The following is a 19,105-nucleotide window of genomic DNA, read 5'->3' on the forward strand; positions in this document are numbered from 1 at the left end:
AGACGACAGAGAGGTGCTGGGGGGCGCACGGCTGGATGGGGGGCGAAGACGGAAAGGAGGGTGTGGGAGGGAAGAGGCCCCCAAACGCGCTCCTCAGTCCTAACGGGATCGGCCCCTCGCAAGAATTCAAACCCTGTGCCATTGCTAGAGGCTTGCTTTCTACGTTAGGGGACGTGACGTTTCCTTTGGAGGCAACAAATGCATTCATGTAAGTACAAGAGGGGAATTGGTCGCAGAACAGTTGAGGTGGCATCAGACGAGGGCGCTGGGGTTTGGGGGCTGCCCCGACGGGAGCCAGGCCTGGGTGCAGCAACCGCCGGGGCCCCCTGGACCATGAGAAGGTAACAGGCTCTGTCTCCCGCCCAGGTGACCCACTGGCACAGCCCCTACTTCTTCGCCTACTTCCCCACGGCCAGCTCCTACCCAGCCATGCTCGCCGACATGCTCTGCGGGGCCATCGGCTGCATCGGCTTCTCCTGGGTGAGTGCTGGGCCGTGCCGGGAGTGCCGGGGTGCAGGGCGGTGCTGGGGGTGCCGGGCGATGCTGGGGGGGGGCGCAGGGTGGTGCCAGGTGATGCTGGGGATGCTGGGGTGCCGGGTGGTGCTGGGGTGCCGGGCGGTGCTGGGGTGCCGGGCGATGCTGGGGTGCCGGGCGGTGCTGGGGTGCCGGGCGGTGCTGGGGTACCGGGTGGTGCTGGGGTGCTGGGCGATGCTGGGTGCTGGGTGATGCTGGGGTGCTGGGTGGTGCTGGGGTGCTGGGGTGCTAGGCGATGCTGGGGTGCCGGGTGATGCTGGGGTACTGGACAATGCTGGGGTGCTGGGTGGTGCTGGGGTGCCGGGCAATGCTGGAGTGGGTCCTGCGTGGCAGGACTTGTCGTCTTGCAGGGCAGGAGCAGAGGGCAGGAGGGGTGCTGTTGTCAGGCGGGGGAAGAAGGATTCAGCCTCGGAACGGATGACTTTAGAAAATACTTTAGAAAAGAGGAAAAGAGCAGAGAGAGAACAAGGGTCTTTTCGAGAAGGCCCCCAAAAGGAAAAAGCAACTGCATCCAGGGTGTTTTTAGAAGCACTTGGTGTATCTTAAAAGCGCAATCTTCGTGGCCCCAGAGTTTCTGCAGCTGGGCTGGGGGTCTGCATTCTGAAAGCAGACAAGAGGGGCTCTGCACACTCAGGTCAGGGGACCACCACTGCCCGTGTCTTATCCCCCCTGGCTCTGAGCAGGGCTCCTCACCCTTCAGAAATGCTGAGTGTGTCAGAGCAGGGATCTCTGGAAATGGGACCCAGCTCTAGTCTCCACCAACCACGGCTCCCTTATTGCGGACAAAATGCCAGGAGAGCCCTGCTCAGAGGAGAGGGTGGAGCTGGCTCTTCCTTGTGGCTGTCTGCTCCCAGAAACAGTGCTGCAGAGAGGATTCCTCTTCCCAAAGCACAGAGGGCTCTGCAGCTGCCCGTTGACCATTCCAGGGCCCCTCGGATGCACACTCAGGGGGAGTCATCGAAAGGCCAGGGTTTGTCCTTGGCCTTTAGGTCTAGCATGCCCACCCCCTGGGCTTTGGACCTCACTGGGCTCTTGGTTGATGCATGCTGGCCAAGGCGACCAGTGTCTGGAACAGAGACGTTGGTTTATGAATTTGCAACGTGAGCCAGCAGGACCCAGCAGAGCCCACTTCTGGTTCCACACTGTATTAGTCAGGGTGCTCTAGGGAAACAGAATCAACAGGAGATATCTGCCAGTAGGAAGAGATTTTATCAGAGCCTCTCATGTGACTGTGGGGATGCACAAGTCCAGGTTCTGCAGGCAGGCTGCAACCAGGGGCGCCAATGAAAGTCCAGTGAGGGTCCTTGATGAGTTTCTGGGAGACGCTGGCTGTCCACAGACAAGCTGGGAAATTCTTCCCAAATGCTGGCATCACTTCCCCTTTTAAGGCGTTCAACTGATTGGATAAAGCATCACTCATTGCTGATGGCAATCTCCCTGATGTAATTGTAATCAGCTATCTATGATTTACCACTGCAGCAAAGTCACTGGTGACTCAAGTCCATAAACGCCCTTGTATTACAGTTAGCCCAGTGCTTGCTTGACCAACCAACTGGGCACAATTACCCAGCCGAGATGATAGTTTAGCCTAACCAGCACACCCACCCAGTAGAGCTGGGAGCTGCTGGGTTGGTAGCAGTGAGCAGGGTTGACTGGAAAGATTGAAGATGTCATACCCGCTGTCCTCTACAGGTCTCGGCCTCTTCCTGCCCAGTCCTCCCTGGTGGGCAGAGCTGTGGGGACACAGCCTCCCTGACCTCCCATTGCCTCTGCCAACCATGCCCTCCTTTAACGGACCTTTTCTTTCATTAGACATCATAGCAGATTTCATTTTATTCTGCTGGTCTGAGATGTTCTGTCTCTTCAGAGTGACTTGGAATCATTCTCTAGTTGAGGACAGTGGCTTCTCTTGGGCCTTAGGGAGGTACTTCACTATCTCCAAGGCTTCTTGCCTGATACCTGTGGCTCTGAATGGGAGTGCAGTTTCCTAGGCATGGACAGGTGCTTAGCTGGGAGCGGGTGGAGCAGGGATGTTGACGTGCAGAGAACAAGAGCTCTGCTGACTAACTCAACAGGAAAGGCATCATGATGCTGGCTTATACTTCTAGGCACAAGGGCATCACTTGCATCACAAAGGGTCCCTTTTATTGAGATCACTGAGCTGTATCAATCTTTGAGAGGGTCCCAGCCAACCTGCCACCTTTTGTGTACAAGGAGAAGGGCAAATCCAGAGCAAGGTCCTTCTGGGCTTAGAGGGCATGGGCACATGACTGCCCAGAAAAAGTGCTACAGAAAGCACAGGCTCAGATACAGCAGAGATTCTCAGCAAATGACCACTTAATTACTTGCACAGCCTAAAGGCTCCAAAAGAGAGGAAAAGATGTCCCATTATGCCAGTCCCATGGAAAGGCCAGCTCCTTGGGTCAGGGTCAGTTGATGGCAGCTCTGCACGACCTCCTTCGTCTCAGAGATGAGGGGCCCTGCACTGCCTGAGTGCTGGGTTTTTATACACCCCAGGGTGAGGGGGCCCTGCCACTGAGCAGGCATGTATCAGATGATTTTTGTGCAGAGTTCCCAGTTCCTGCCTTGGCAAGCAGCTGGGGCTGCTTGTTCCTAGCTTTCAGGTCAAGGTACAGTTGGGCCATTCCCGTTCTGGGGAGCATGTTTTTCATAGCTGAGACCTGACGACTCCTCCAGGCTGTGAAATGGAAATATACCGAAACATATGCCCAAAAACAAGTAAGAGAAAAAGGAGAGGATACTTAGGGGAGGCTGGGAGATGGCCCCCACGTGTGTCATGACCTCCCCGGCACTCCTGGCAGGTGAAAGCTGACCAGAGCTCAGCTTCCTTGCCACCATGGTGACCGAGAAAGGTCTACCAGGAGGCCTTTCTACGTCCTTTTATAAATAAGGAAATGAATAAAGGAGCAAACAAACAGTACTCCTGAAGTGAGGCACCGCGGAGAAAGGCTTGACTGTGGTCTGTGTGTTCCTTCCAAACCATTCTCCTTCAATGAGTCTTGGTCATTTTGGAACCTTGTTTTAGGCATTTGATTCGCATCTAAGATTGGGTGATTTTAATCCGGGGTTCAGTGGAAGATTACAACCTGCTGCTGTGACTGCAGTTGCGTGACCCCTGGTCCATTGCTCAAGCTTCAGCCCCTAGAGGGTCAGCAATGAAAAAGGGTGGGGAGAAGAGGGTGCCAACTCCAAGCATGGCTCGTAACTCACTACATGGGACCAAAGTCTGTGAGTGGAGAGGCAATGAGCACAGCAGGGTCACAGGATGAGTTGCTGATGAAGATATGCCAACTCTGGCACACAGTCTGACATGCAACAGATCTGGGACCTGGGGCATGTGAGCCCCTCCACTTTCCAAGTGGGGCAAAGGGGACCCTCATTTGTGCAGAGCTCTTAGCCTCATGCTTGCCCAGAGCGGTCCTTCAGTAAACGCATTAACACTGCCGGAGAAGGGCAGGCGCCCACAGTGCCCTTTCATGAACCTGCCCACTGCTGCTCCTTCTCTCTGGACCTCTGCAATGGACAAGCATGTCCTAAATTAAATCCTATCTGCTAATGGACCTTAAAAAATTGTCTTAAAAGCTTTTCCTTCCTAAATAATAAATAAAAATAAAAGCAGAGCAGATGTAACTCAAGTGGTTGAGCACGTGCTTCCCATGTACAAGATCCTGGGTTCAGTCCCTAGTACCCCTAAAAATATACATAAATTAATAATCATAAAACCCTTTTCATCAATTGGTGAAATATAAGTGACAGAAGTAATGAGGTCATCTTCTTTTTCTTATCTCTTGAACCAAAGCAGCCAGGGTTCTGGGGGCAGTCGGCTTGCTGTCAGCTCCTTTCCTTCCCTCCTATGCTAGATTGCAAGTCCAGCCTGCACAGAGCTGGAGACGGTGATGATGGACTGGCTCGGGAAGATGCTGGAACTGCCAGAGGCATTTTTGTCTGGGAAAGCCGGAGAAGGGGGTGGAGTGATCCAGGTGAGAGTATGCGCACGTGAAGGGGGAGAGTGAATTTCCAGGCTGTGTGGTGTTGTAGTTTGAAAAACATTATGTTCTTAAACCAATCCATTCCTGTGGGTGTGGGGCCTTTTGATTGTACCAAATTCAGTTAAGGGGTCTTTGATTAGATTACTTGATTAGATCGCTTTAGGGCTTTTGATTGGGCTACATCACTGAGGCATGAGCCAGCTTGGCTCTCCGCCCTCTTGCTGGGTCTGATATCAATGCAGACACAGGGAGGGAGAGACACAGAGCAAAAGGAAGCTGCCATGTTGGTCCTGCCATGTGAGCGAGCACACTGCAGAGAAGCAGAGAGGCCCTGAGAGGCTGCCAGGGGTCCCGGAGTCTGGACAGAGGCACAGAAAGAGGCCCCCGAGGTCTGGGCCTCGGAGCAGCTCAAAGTTGAGAAGACGAGCCCTGCCTCATCACCATATGGCAGGACAGGGAAAAAGTCTTGAGAGGAAGGCAAAGGCCTCAGCATAGGTCACCCGCCATCTTGCTTCCCCACATCGCAGGACCCCAGGATCAACAGCCCCTGACTTTGGTGAGAAAGCATCTCTGATGGTGTGTTCATGCCATACTAGGAATCAAGACCCCCAGCCCCCAGCCCTGAGAAGACTCAGCCAGACCATGGTTTTATTAATTTTTTTAAAGCTGTATTTATTTATTTATTTCTCTGGCCCCACCCCCTCACAGTCTGCTCTCTGTGTCCATTCGCTGTGTGTTCTTCTGTGTCTGCGTGTCTTCTCTTTAGATGGCACCAGGAACTGATGCTGGAACCTTCCAGAGTGGGACAGAGATGCTAAGTCTCCTGTGCCATCTCAGCAGCCTGGTCTGCTGTATCTCTTGTGGTCTCTCCTCTGTGTCTCTTTATGTTGCGTCATCTTGCTGCCCCAGCTTTCTGCTTGGGCCAGGTTGCCACGCGGGCCAGCACCCCTGCACAGGCCAGCGCCCCGCACAACCAGTACCCTGTGTGGGCCAGCTTGCCTCTACCAGGAGGCCCCGGGAATTGAACCCTGGACCTCCCATATGGTAGACGGGAGCCCAGTCGCTTGAGCCACAGCTGCTTCCCTAGACCATGGTTTTTAAACAGTCATGAATCAGCTTCCTGTGGCTGCTGTATCAGATTTCAGAGGCTCACACAGCTCTGACGGTTGGGAGTCGTCAGGGCTGCATTCCTTCCAGAGGCTCTAGGGGTCCTCCCTTTCCTTGCCTTTTCTAGCCTCTTGGCTTATGGGCCCCTCCCTCCTCTTTCAAAGCCAGCAGCATTGCATCTCTCTGACATTCTCGTTTGTTCACATTTTCCTCTAACCACAGCTGGGAAAGGGTGTCCAATTTTAATGGCCCACAGCTTAGATAATCCAGGATGATCTCCCCATCTCAAGGTTCCCAATTTAATCCCATCTGCAAAGTCTCTTTTTTCATGGAAGATAACTATCCATAGGTTCCAGGGATTCGGAGGTGGAAATCTCTGGGAGCTGTTCTACTCCTACCCCCGGTGTTTATAAAAGTCACTGAGAGCACTTGTTTGCAGCGCAGATTGCTGGACCCCGCCCTAAAGATGTGAACACAGTAGAGCTGGGGCCGGCTCTGGAATCTAACTTCTAACATGGTGCTTGGGTCATTCTGAGGCAAATATCCCAGATTAAACTCTGATAAATGGACTTCATCAGTGAGCAGAGAGCCACAGTGCGCAGGCTCAGATCCACCCCTCTGTCCCCTCACTCTTTTTTTTTTTTAAACATTTATTTTCTTTCCCTGCCCTTCCCCCTTCCCCCTTCCGCTCCCCCTCCCCGCTGTTTCTGCTGTCTGTGTCCATTCGCTGTGTGATCTTCTGTATCTATATCTCTTTCTGTCTTCTCTTCTCGTCTTTCTCCTCTAGGATTCACCAGGATTCCATCCTGGGGACCTCTGATGTGGAGAGAGGTTCCCTGTCAATTGCACCACCTCAGTTCCTAGTCTCTACTGAGCTCCACCCTGATTTTCTCCTTCATCTCTCTTCCGTTGCGTCATCATTTTGCTGCATGACTCCCTTGCACGGTCACTGGCTCACCATGCGGGCACTCGGCTTGCTGTGCGGGCACTCAGCTCACCTCGCGGACAGTGGCTTACCTCATGGGCACTCATGCAGGCACTCAACTCGCCATGCGGGCACTCACACAGGCCCTTGGCTCACCGCATGGGCACTGGCTCGCCACTTGTGTACTCGGCTCACCATGTGGGCACTCACACAGGCACTCGGCTTGCCACGTGGGCACTTGGCTCACCACACGGGCACTCGGCTTGCCACGTGGACACTGGCTCACTGCGTAGGCATGCTTTCTCTTTTTCTTTTTCACCAGGAGGCCCCAGGGATCAAACCCAGGTCCTCCCATATGATAGGTGGAGGCCTTATCACTTGGGCCACATTTGCTTCCCTCACTTAGTCTTTACACTCTTTGGTTATCTCCCTGCCTTTCCTACCTTAGTGATCCTGAGCTGAAGCTGGTGAGAAATCAAACAGTAGCTGTGTTGGAAGCAAAGCTTCCAGAGGACCCCAGGAATGGGCCTTTACACATGGCAGCACCAATGACTTTCCCGCAAATGCTAAGTACTCAGGGGCTGTAGCTTCGTGCCCAGAGGTCACGCGGCTGGATGGAGGCCTTGCAGAGAGAGGCTGCTGTAAACAACCCTGCCCAATGTCCCTTCAGCGTCATCTTGGAGAAAGTCAGGCAGACTTCTCAAACCATCATTTTGTTAGTCTCTATTCTCCAGGGAACAGCATTGCCTTCCTTCTCCAATGAGGAGAAAGCCTAAGCATAAGCATTGCAAGAGAGACAAAAGAAAAAAAAAAGGGCAACAGAAAGGGAAGGAAAACCATACTATGAGGAAGGGAATTTGGTTTTGACCTATTTGGCTCAGTTTTGAGGATTGGGAGTGATCCAACACTTCATAAGCTCCTGGAGGTGGTAGGAGACTTACTTTTTCCTTTACAATCCCATAAATTTTGCCAAGATCTCCCTTTTGCATTTGTTCCATTCATTTTCACCCAGCAGCTTTTGGTAAACCCTTTTAACCCATGACTCAGCTTTTCTCACCTGGGAAGACTTTTCTTCTACTCTGCTGTTTGTAATCTACTTGTGGTCTGTTGTAAAGCACTCTGGTTTCCATGGGTTGGGTACCCATTCTATAATGTCTGTCTTTCTTTTGATCTTTTCCTTTTTCCATCATCTTCTTCCCTGTATTTTGAGGGGACTTCTCATGCTTTTCTCTGTATCACTGTTTGTGTTCCACATTGCCAATTTATTGCCTTCCATGTAGATTTTAGATCTACTGTTCTACTTAAAATAATTACTTCTCTTTTTCTATTGATGAAAACTGGATGCTCACTGCAAAACATGGGGAAAATAACAGGAACCTTTTTTGGGGGTACTTACTCCCTGTATGATTCCAATACTTATATACAACATATATATTTATGTGTATATGTATGTTTAACAACATTGGGATAATGTAATCCATACAGATTTTCTGTTTGATGTTGTACTTACCATTTTGTGGTTTACATTTCCCATTGTTTGGGAATATTATTACTGCATGATTTGCTCTGCTGGGTCACAATTTATATAACTAACATATGAGATACTTACGTTGCATCAAAATTTTCGCTTTTGGGAGCAGATGTAGCTCAAGCGGTTGAGTGCCCACTTTCCATATATGAGGTCCCGGGCTCGAGCCCCAGTACCTCCTAAAAAAAAAAAAAGTATTTTTAGTTTTGTAAATAATATTTCATAAGACATCCTTTAGAATAAAGTGCAATAATCTTCCCAGAAGATTATCAGCCTCTAGCTGGGGATCTCCTGGCTGAGTCCATGTTCCCCATTCATCCTCTACCAGCCCCTCCAAAATTAATAAAATAAGAAGTGAGTGACTCTGGGTCATCGGCCCTTACAAATACAACAAATTCACATTCACTCCTAGCTAGCAGCCCATGCTGATGAATTTTGCTACTTCTCCAGGCATCTTAAAATGCTGCACGATCTAAGGTTGCATCTATTTTAACAATAGGTGCCTTTTATTGAATGCCCGCTCTGAGCTAGACTAGGATTTTGCTTAATTTTTGGGCTTTAGCTTATCACTTTTGATCCTCAAAATATTCATGAGGATTAGATGAGGGACAGCCTTTTTCATAGATGAGGAAACTGCAGCTCAGGAAGGTAATGTTGCTTGCCTAAGGACACACAGCTAATTAAAGGCCCAGCTGGTAAGGAACAAGAACTGGACTGGTGAGCCTTCCGCCAGCTCACCCCTCACCATTTGCCCAAGTTGGAGCGGCTACAGGTGTGCGTGCTGCCATGGGTTAAATTTTTCAGGTCTCTTTCCAGAGCCAGCGGAGGTGCCCGCGTCTGGCTGGGAGCGCTCCTGGCCCCTCCCGGCCTGCAGCCTTCTGTAGGGTCCATCCACTCCAAATGGGCTTAGCCGAAGCCGGCCGTTATGTCTGTGTTTGCGGCAGGAAGCCTCAGCCTTCCCAGCTGACAAGGCTGATTGCCTGTAATTTGTGAGGCCCCGAAGAGCAGCCGAGTTGGGTGACGCTCACGGGTCTTGAGACTGCATTATCTGCCCCCTTGGAGCCGTAATCACAGCCGCTGGGTGACAGCGCCTGATGGGTGCCAGGTCGGGGACATCCAAGCCAAATGGCAAATCATCTCTGCAAGGCTGGGCCAAGTGGCCTCCGGAAATTGTCCCTTAATTGGGTTTGAAAGGTCTTGTGGAAGAAAAGCCAATTTCTCCCGGGCGTGGGGGGGCACTGGCAAAAGCAGATGAAAGGCGATTTCCGCCCCCAGCACCAGCAGGCCCAAGCCTCAGAACTCACCAGCCTTCTCTGCCCGTGAGCAGGGCTTGCCATGGCAACCTTTGTTTGCTTGCAATAAAGCAAAGGTATCATTACGCGCGCAGGGCGCCGCCCGCTCTTCTCTGCCCTCTGCAAAGATCTGTTTCCAACAGAGGGAAAGGAAACCCACCTGACTTCTCAGTGGGGGCTGCCAAAACACGCCGGCAGCACCGGATCCGCTGAGTTGTGCCTGCGCTGCTGACACGGGCTTCCTTGCTTTGTGCTGCCGAGGAAGGGAGATTATTTTTCAGGACGTGGATGGACCTGGCAGGAAGACTGGCAGTGAAGTGGCACGGTGACTCACATTAGAATGTGGTTCAGAGAGTGAACCTTGGGGTAGAAAGTGGGACAGTGGGTTCCACGACCTCAAAGAGATGGTAGAATTTAGATGCAGAAAGCACAAAGGCTTATGATCACCAGGAACTGCGGCTTACAGTGAACTTGACATGTGACGTTCCGATGAGAATGAACGAGTTAGTGGACCATCCATAAAAAACAAATTGTGCAGCAGGGGAGGTGGGGGTGGGTGGAAGGGGGGGCGCTTGAAAGGGATAATGGGGTTCAGGAGAGAGGCACCTGCCGCCAGAGAACCTGGGCTAACTGATTAAACCTGGCCGCCCAGCAGCCTCTACCCTGGTCTAAAATCACTGCTAATGAAAACGTGGCCTGAAGGAAACGTACTATTCATCTTAGATGCTGAATTATGGGGATTATATATCTGTACACTTGAGCCCATACATTAGAGACCTGCAGAAACATGAATAAATATATTTATGCTTAATTTTCACCTGCCTCCCAGAAGGATCTGCATTAGCTTAAAAGAATAAATAAAAGCATTAAAAGAGTAAAATAAAAATGGGAAATTGGGATCGGTGATGGCAAGAAAAAAATGTTAACAAGAGAGGCTAGCATATCTATTTATTTCCTGGATATTTTCTCAGTAAAACTTTAAAATCTCACAAATCTCTTTTTCATAAGTCCACAAAAGTACCTTCTTTTATCCTTCCTTTCTAATACCGAAACCTGATCAGTTGATGGCTTTTTCCAGGCTACACTCAAGACTTGGTGAATAGGAACAGGGAGATACGGAGAAGATTCAGGCATCTGGGGAGTACATGCCGCAGTAGAAAGAGCAGATGAAGGCTCTTCCCCTCCATGTCCACACTTAAGAGCTGCGGATGTGGGGGGCAAGTTCCTTGACCTCCGTGAGCATGCACTTCTCCACCTGAAGACGGAACAGTGAAAAGCACAGGGTTATCTCACCAAGCAAATGGGATGACGTAGTGCATAGTCCATAATATTTCACCCATCCCAATCTCAAAGGGGAGAGTCTGGTCCGTTCTCGACTAGCCTGCCGCAGCAGGGAGCTGGCACTGGTGACTGAGCGGCGTCCTCGGCAGCAGCTTCGGCATCTCGCTGAAAATGCACCACCACTTTTTAAACAAATATCAGTTGCTCTGCCCAAGTAATTATGGACATGGAGCTGGACTTGAGCTCTGTGCCCTCAGTTCCCACCTCCGCCTCAGATGGAGCTCTGAGCAGAACCTCCTAGGCCAGCTAGGAGGATTCATTAGAAAACCCGCACAAGGCATGCCTCGCAATTCTCAGTACGCAGTAAGGCTCGCACAATGTGCAAAACAATGTGAAAGGAATAAGCTCTAAAAATGGCAGTCACAGGCATTCCATTTTTTTCATGTGCAAAGGAGAGTAAAGGTTTTGCAATTGTAAGTTCATCTTTTGGGGAAAAAAATACGGAAATGCGCTCCTCTGTCCTCCAACGGTGCAGGGCCTGACTTCCCTGCTGTGTTTCGAAGCTCACTCGGACCTCTCTCTTGCCTGTAGGGAAGTGCCAGTGAAGCCACCCTGGTGGCCCTGCTGGCCGCCCGTACCAAGGTGACGCGTCGCCTGCAGGCCGCCTCGCCGGAGCTGAGTGCGGCTGCCATCATGGAGAAGCTGGTGGCGTACTCGTCGGACCAGGCGAGTGTCCTGGACAGGGGGCTGTGGGAAACAAGGGGTGGCTGCAGACTGGCCAAGCTCCAGGACTTGGGTTCATGTGAGGACACAACAGCCCTCTGCAGCGTGCTTTCCAAACCAGGGACTGTCCTTCAGGTGGAGCTGGGGGCCTGTACCAAAAGGAGGGGCTTCTCGTGTGGGACGTCAGTGGGCCAGGTGGAAAAGAAAGTGAGTTGTGCTGAGAGACCACTGCAGCAGGCAACGCTGCTGCTTCTCCCAGCGCTGGCTGCCGTCGGCTTCGGCGGGCCTGCCTCCAGGGGGGCATTGTGGAGAAATTGGACAGGGCCCTCAGAGACATGGACTTCACGCCCCGTTCTCCTAGTTTAAGCCTTGTGATCTCTCGCAAGGGACGCAAACTCCCTTAGCCTCTTTCTTTACTGTCAAGCAGGGATAAAGGCTCATGTCCTTTGGGGTTGCTGATTGATCCAGTCAATGGCTGAACGAAAAATAAGGGTGCTTTGCAAGGTTTGAGGAAAGAGCTCTGAAATATGGACATCTCATGTGATTTCACTGATCAGTGTAAAAAAGAATTATGTGAGAAGAAAGGAGAGGAAAGAAGGTTTAGCAGCATGAGGAGAGTGCACAAGAGGGCACAAAAAGGGTCATACCCTCAAGACGCTGGCGTCCACAAGAAATAGCTAGAAGGACACGAGATGGCTTAAAAAATAATCAAAGTGCGCACCTAAGCCCTCAATAAATACATGTTAAGATAAGTTGCCATATATGTTAGAAGCCTTCCCCAGCCTAGGTTCTGAGAGACAATTTAATCCTACAGAAAATTATTTCATATTTTCTCAATTCTCCCGAGTGGTACCCAGCTGATAGCATTCTAGATACATCGGAGTTATGTTAATTCATCACATACAGTGGATGCCTGTGGGCTCTACAGGTTAATCCTGTGCCACCCCAATTGAGAATGGCTGCCAGGAGGTGAGACAAACTGTAGAGTAACTCCTTCAGGTACTAATTTTCTGTGTGCTTTTGAGACATCAATCCCCAGGTGTTCCTTACATTACGTTCCCAGGTGCAGAGCCTGAAGCAGGGATTTGTGCGTTCACCATTTATTGAGGGAGTGATCTCTGGGTAACCTGTGAGGAATTAGGAAAGCAGATAGGGCAGGGGACGCAGGGTCACTGAAGGAGAGTAACCCGCCCAAGTCACATCGAGAACGGCTGGAGCTGGGAGTCGAGCTCAAGTCCCAGTGGCTCGGTAGCCTGAGCTCTTCCTGCTGAGCCCACCCTGTCCCCAGAGGCCGTCGGAGGAACCCCTCAGCTGAGATGTGCCCAGCTCCATGAGCAGGTCAAGCAAGAGACAGTGGTGGTGGCTGTGGCGGTGGGGCAGAACCTGGGACTTAAAGGAAAGTGGACTTCAGTGGACGTCCCTGAGGAAAGATGGATATGCTGCCCAGTGGTAGGGCCATGCCGTGGCTTTCTTTTCTCCAGAGACTATTGAGCATCTGTGGTGGGTTGATATGTACCCCAGTTTACACGTGTTCTTGAGCTTGATCCATACACCGATGCATGTGAACCTGTAGTGGATAGGATCTCTTGAAGATGTTGTTTTAATGAAGCTGTCATCCTGCCAAATGAGGGTGGGCCTTAATTGAGATTACTAGAATCCTTCATAAGCAGAAGAAATTCAGACGTAGTGAGAGAAAAGCACAGCAAGGAGCCAGAAGCCAGAAGCCAAGGGAAACCAGAAGAGAAAGGAGAGGACTTGATGGGAATGCCAAGGAACCCATGGACTGCCAGCAGCCAGAACACCGCTGACACTGGAGGAAGCAGCCTTCTAGCCTCTGAAATCGCGAGCCAATAAGTCCCTCTTGTTTAGGCCCAAACCAGTTTGTGGATTTGTGATCACAGCCTAGCAAAACAAAGGCAGCGTCTATCTACTGAGCTCGTCCACTTGGCTGCCCAAGGCCCCACCGGGAGAGGCAGGGCCAGACTCAGATCCAGGCGGGTGTCTCACTCTGCCTCTGGGATGTGCTTTGCAAGGTCTCACTGCTTGCTCTTGAATTCAAATAAATGAAAACACTTCACCAATATGGGCACAGCATTTTACCTGCAAAGGAGCCCGATTCATTAAACCTAAAGCAAGATTCGACACGAACTGAAACAACTCCAGGAATAGAGCTTCCTGGTGAAGGGATGGGGAGGACGGAACAGCAGTCCTGCCACCACCGTGTCGGAAGGGTGCCCTCCGCAGAGCCTGGCAGTGGTCAGGCCAGAACGGGAGTTTGCCCAGGTGCCTCTAACTCTGCTGCTTTCTTTCTAGGCACACTCCTCGGTGGAAAGAGCCGGATTAATTGGTGGCGTGAAGCTGAAAGCAGTCCCTTCAGATGGCAAGTTTGCCATGCGTGCCTCTGCCTTGCAGGAGGCCCTGGAGAGAGACAAGGCAGCTGGCCTGATCCCCTTCTTCGTAAGTTGAACTGTGCTTATTGCATATGGCCCCATGGGGGTCTGGGAGCCCTGTCTGGGCCAGGGGTAGGGCCCCGGAGATGCTGGACTCATTTTCCAGACTGTGGTCCTGGCTGCAGGTCAGGCATATTTCTCTGTTGCTGCCAGCCTGCCCCTTGATTTCAGAAAGAAGTAACCAGAAAACCCAGCTCAGGTGATTCCAGTAAGCCAAGAAGGCTTGTTTTCTATTTCCTGTTGACAGTGACTCCACGTGCTTATTCCTTGACACGCTTTTAGCTATGGTGGATGTTCTAAAGAATGAGTGCATGGAAAGTGAACGAACCTAAAAATGAAAAAACAAAATGCCCTTCCTTGCTGCCCACATCCGTTGTTCTCAGTAGACTTTAATACATGTCATTTGTTAGAGGTGGGCCGCTGGTAAGTGGTTGCTGATTATAGGTGGAATATCTCACCACCCAAACAGCACTTGGATTTTCTTGTGTACAGTATGCATTTTCCATCTAGTTGCAGTATGGCATTGCAACTAGAGTCTGGGACTTGTCATAACCCTGCTATGGTAATGGGTGTGTGCGTGCCTGTGAATGATGTGTTGGGTGCTGTGGCAATTAAAATGCGTTGACCCATGGCTCCAGATCAGGTGTTCAACCAGGCCACATGTCAGCATCACCTGGGGGGCTTTAGAGAATGCTAATGCCTACACTCTGTTCCAGATCAATTTTACAAGACTCTCCAGGAGGGAGCTTGGCATTGGAAACATGTTAGAGTCCCCCCAAGATTCTTAAGTGCAGACAACACTGAAAACCACTGCTCAGATCAATAATTTCCAGTATTTGGGTATTTCTTAATTTTTAAAACAAGCTAGGTTTGATTGACTTTTTATGGACTATAGATTATTGACATCCACTCCCTTTTATTTAAGAATTACTCTTCCAGAAAAAGTTTTTCTCCCAAAATTTGTTTTGTTCAATTGAAAATTTTAACTGCCATTTACTGAATATCTAGCATGTGACGGGGGAAGTCCAAAAACTTGATCCTCCTTTTGAAGAGTTCACAGGGGAATCAGGAGTATAAACAATTATAAATAGAAGGATTAACCAGTCTTGTGGTAGTACATAGAGTGAAATGATGGCCAAGTCGTTTTGAAAGAGTTAGTGGATTAAGGCTCAATTGGCAACTTACCCTAGAGGCCTTTCCTGACCAGCCCCATCTGTGTATTTTCTAGCACCCCACTTTGCTTTATTTCTCTCTTATTCCGTGCATTACCATCTACCATACACATTATATTTATTATCTTCCTCCTCCCACCAGAATGTAAGCTACTTGAAGGAAGAGTCTATTTTAATCATTGCTTTATCCACAACTCCTAGAATAGAGTCTGCCACTTAACAGAAGCTCAATCATTATTTTTCAAATAGATAAAGGTTTGACAGGAAGCTTATCTGTTTTTGTCTGTTTCAAAATGTATTTTGCCAATATCTTTTAACGATATTTTTGCTGGGTATAGAAATCTAGTGTGGTAGCTATTTAGTTTAAATATGCAAGACCATTGACTTCTTTCCTCTTTGATTTCCCTTGAGGTATCACCTGTTAGTCTTTATACTGCTTTTATGAAGATAATGTGGCAATATGACTTTTTTCCCCCTGGCTGCTTTAGCATTTTCTTCACTTTTTTTTTTCTTCTTTTTTGGGGGGAGTTTAACTATGTTACAAAATGAAATTGGCTTTCTTTGTACTCTTTCTTAGGTTTCACAAAACTTCTTGAATATACAGATTGGTGTCTCGTTGGTTTTAGAAATTCTCAGCCATTATCTTTTCAAAGTTTATTTTGGCCCACTTTCTCTCTCCTCCCATTCTTGGATCCTTTCCACTGAAACACAAATATTTTATATACTCTTTTATACATTTTTCATCCTTTAAAAAATATCTCTATGGTTCAGGCTGACCTATTTTCCAGTTTACCAATTCTCTCTTCATTCATGTCAAGCTGATAAATGAATATTAAGTTCTTAATTTCAAATATAGGTCATTTGAAATAATTGTAGACTCACAGAGTTACAAAGATAGTACAAAATGGTCCCTTGTACCCTTTGCACAATTTCCTCCAATGGTTACATCGTACATAACTAAAGGACAATATTAAGACCCAGGAAACTGACATCAATACACTATGTGTGCATATTGCATATTCCTATGTCATTTTATTGATACATATTTTCATATAATCACTCCTGCAATCAAGATTCCATCACCACAGAGCACTGCCTCATGCCACACATGTAGTCACATGTATCCGCCTTTCCTCACCACCCTTAATCTCTGGAAATCGCTAATTATTTTCCATCTCTATACACAGTATATGATCTTTTGAGTTAAGCTTTTTCACTTAGCATAATTCCTTTGAAATCTATCCACTTTGTTGTATGCATCAATAGCTCGTTCTCTTTTATGCTGAGTAGTATTCCATGGTATGGATTTACTGCAGATTTTTAACCATTCACCTATTGAAAGACATTTTTGTTGTTTGCAGCTTTGGGGTATTACAAATAAACGTTTTCTGAACATTGGTATTTTTGTGTGGGTATAAGTTCATGTCTCTGGGATAAATGTCCAAGAGTGTAATTGCTGGGTCATGTGGTAGTTGTTTATTTTAAAAAAAATTTTTAAGGACCTGCCAAACTGTTTTTCAGAGCAGCAGGATTACCTTATATTCCCAGCAGCAATGTGTGGTAAGAGATCCAGTTCCTCTACATTCTCACCAGCTTTTTGTATTGAATAGGTATGCAGTGATATCTTATCATGGTCTTAATATGCATTTCCCTGTTAAACAACTTTTTAAAGATTACTTGCCATCCATTTAGCCTCTTTGGTGAAATGTGTCTTGGTGCCTTTTGCCCATTTTCCAAATGAATTGATTTTTTTTTTACTCGAGTTTTGAGTTTCTTTTCAAGTATTCCAGATATGAGTCCTTTGTCAGATATGCATTTTACAAATATTTTTCTCCTAGTCTGTAGCTTTTATTTTCATCTTACCAGCATCTTTCACAGCACACATTTTTACAAATTTGATGAAGTCCAATTTCTTCTTTTACTGCTTTTATATTTTATAGATTGTGCCTTTGGTGCTATGTCTAAGCTTCATCAAGCCCTAGCGCCAAAAGGCCTGCTCCTATGCTTTCTCCCAGAAGTTTTAGCATTTTACTTTTTACATTTAAATCTATGATGTATTTTGAGTTAAAGTATGAAGGTCATGTCAAGGTAATTTTGGGAGCTGTGGATATCAAATTGCTCCATTGCTGTTTGTTACAAACTGTCCTTCATCCGCTGAATTGATTTTGTACCTTTGTCAGCAAATCAGTTGGCCATATTTGTGTGAGACTACTTCTGGGTTCTGTATTCTGTTCCAGTGATCTATGTATCTATCCCTTCACCAACACCAAGCCATCTTAATTAATGTAGCTAAATAATAAGTCTTGAAATGGGTAGACTGTTTCCTCCCGCTTTATCCTTTTTTTCAAAATGGTTTTAGCTTTTCTAGTTTCTTTGATTTGCATATACATTTTAGCATGGTATTACCTGTATCTGTGAACAATCTTCTGTATTTTGATAGGAATTGCATCATACCTATATGTCACTCTAGGGAAAACTGATATCTTTACTGTGTTGAGTCTCCCAATCTATGAATATATCTCTCCATTTGTTTACATCTTATTTAATTTCTTTCATTAGCATTTTTTTTTTTTTTTAGTTTTTAGCATGCAAGTTCTGCATGTGTTATGGCTAAGTATTTCATTTTTTAAATGACTGAAAATGGTATTGTTTACTGAAATTTAGTTTCCATGTATTTACTTCCACTATATAGAAATAATACATTTTTGTATATTGATCTTGTATCCTGCAACCTTGCTAAATCACTAATGCATTATAGACGTTTTCTGTAGGTTCCCTGGGGGTTTCTATGTAGATAATCATGTCATCTGAAAATAGTTAGTTTTATTTCTTCCTTTCTGAATCTGTATGCCTTTTTAGTGTTTTGTTTTGTTTTCTTTTTTGGTGGTGTTGGTTTTTTTGCCTTATTTCACTGGCTAGAAGGTCCAGTACTGTGTTGAATAGCTGTGGTGAAAGCAGACATCCTTGTCTTACCTGTTTTTTTAAAACTTTGTTTTTAAAGAAGTTTTAGGTTACAGAAAAGTTACATAAAAAATATAGGGGATTACCATTTACCCCCTCTCATATCTTCTCCTATTAGTAACTTTTTTCATTAGTGTGGTACATTTGCTACAACTGATGAATGCATATTGAAGCATTGCTACTAACCATGGTCTATTGTTTACATTATGGTTTACACTTTGCACCACACAATTTTATACACTTTGACAAAATGTATAATGGTCTGTACCATAATTGCAATATTATGCATAACAAATCCAATGCCCTAAAAATGCCCCATGTTACACCTATTCTTCCCTCTCCCTCCCCTTAGAACTTCTGGTGACAGCTGTCTTTATACCAGTGTTACAAGTTCTTCCATTATTAGAATAATAAGTCTACATTGGTCCATGGTTGCAATCCGCTCTTATGTTTGTTCATTCCTCATTCTTGAGGATTTTCAGATAGTGAGGCCAACTCTGCTTTTGATTGAGAGGGAGCTTAGATCCCATGAGTCAGATGGAAGGAACTGTCTTGCTTGCAATTGTAGATACTCTGTTCTTTGGGATGGGTGCTGTCCATCATCGACATCACTTTGTTAGTTTTTCTGGGCGAGTCTGATGAACCGGAGAATAGGTGTTGGCCACAATTCTGCTGAGATTTAGGGCCCAATAGGCATATGGACAGACCAAAGATTTAAGTCTCTGGGACATATATTTAATGGGTATAGAGTTAATTATACGTTCAAATAAAAGGGACAGAAGAACCATGTGTAGGCACATTGTAAATGAGTTTAACTCTCTTACAGTGGGGAAATAAGTTGACATACGTTCCAAGGTAAGGCCCACCAACAGGTTGCTGATTTACTGGGGTTATTTGCCCTGCTGATACTGTCTAGATGTCTCTGGAACCTTCAGGAGCACCCCTGCTTCAGGCATTGTTTACTGTGGCACAGTCAGTGAGATCCTCCTTAGACATGCATAAGTGTAACCTCTGGAATGACCTACAGACTCACTTTGAGACTCTTAGCTGTAAAAACTCTTTTGTATTTAATATTCCCCTCTTTTGGCTAAGGTCTTTTTCCAAATGCATCACTAGTTGGCA

The 19,105-nt window shown here is 47.4% G+C and overlaps 1 protein-coding gene across 4 annotated transcripts in view; it reads left to right on the forward strand.

The window, feature by feature from the left end:
* The window catches only part of DDC (dopa decarboxylase), a 104,444-nt gene that overhangs the window by 42,069 nt on the left and 43,270 nt on the right, over window positions 1-19,105 (forward strand). For all 4 annotated transcript variants that reach the window (XM_058296627.2, XM_058296629.2, XM_058296628.2 and 1 more), the window contains exons 3-6: window positions 367-480; window positions 4,416-4,535; window positions 11,269-11,403; window positions 13,714-13,857. In XM_058296627.2, coding sequence (XP_058152610.1) covers window positions 367-480; window positions 4,416-4,535; window positions 11,269-11,403; window positions 13,714-13,857 — 513 coding nt within the window. The remainder of the gene's footprint in view (window positions 1-366; window positions 481-4,415; window positions 4,536-11,268; window positions 11,404-13,713; window positions 13,858-19,105) is intronic.

The sequence above is a fragment of the Dasypus novemcinctus genome, chromosome 5 (genome assembly GCF_030445035.2).
Source record: "Dasypus novemcinctus isolate mDasNov1 chromosome 5, mDasNov1.1.hap2, whole genome shotgun sequence".
Taxonomy (NCBI): Eukaryota; Metazoa; Chordata; class Mammalia; order Cingulata; family Dasypodidae; genus Dasypus; species Dasypus novemcinctus.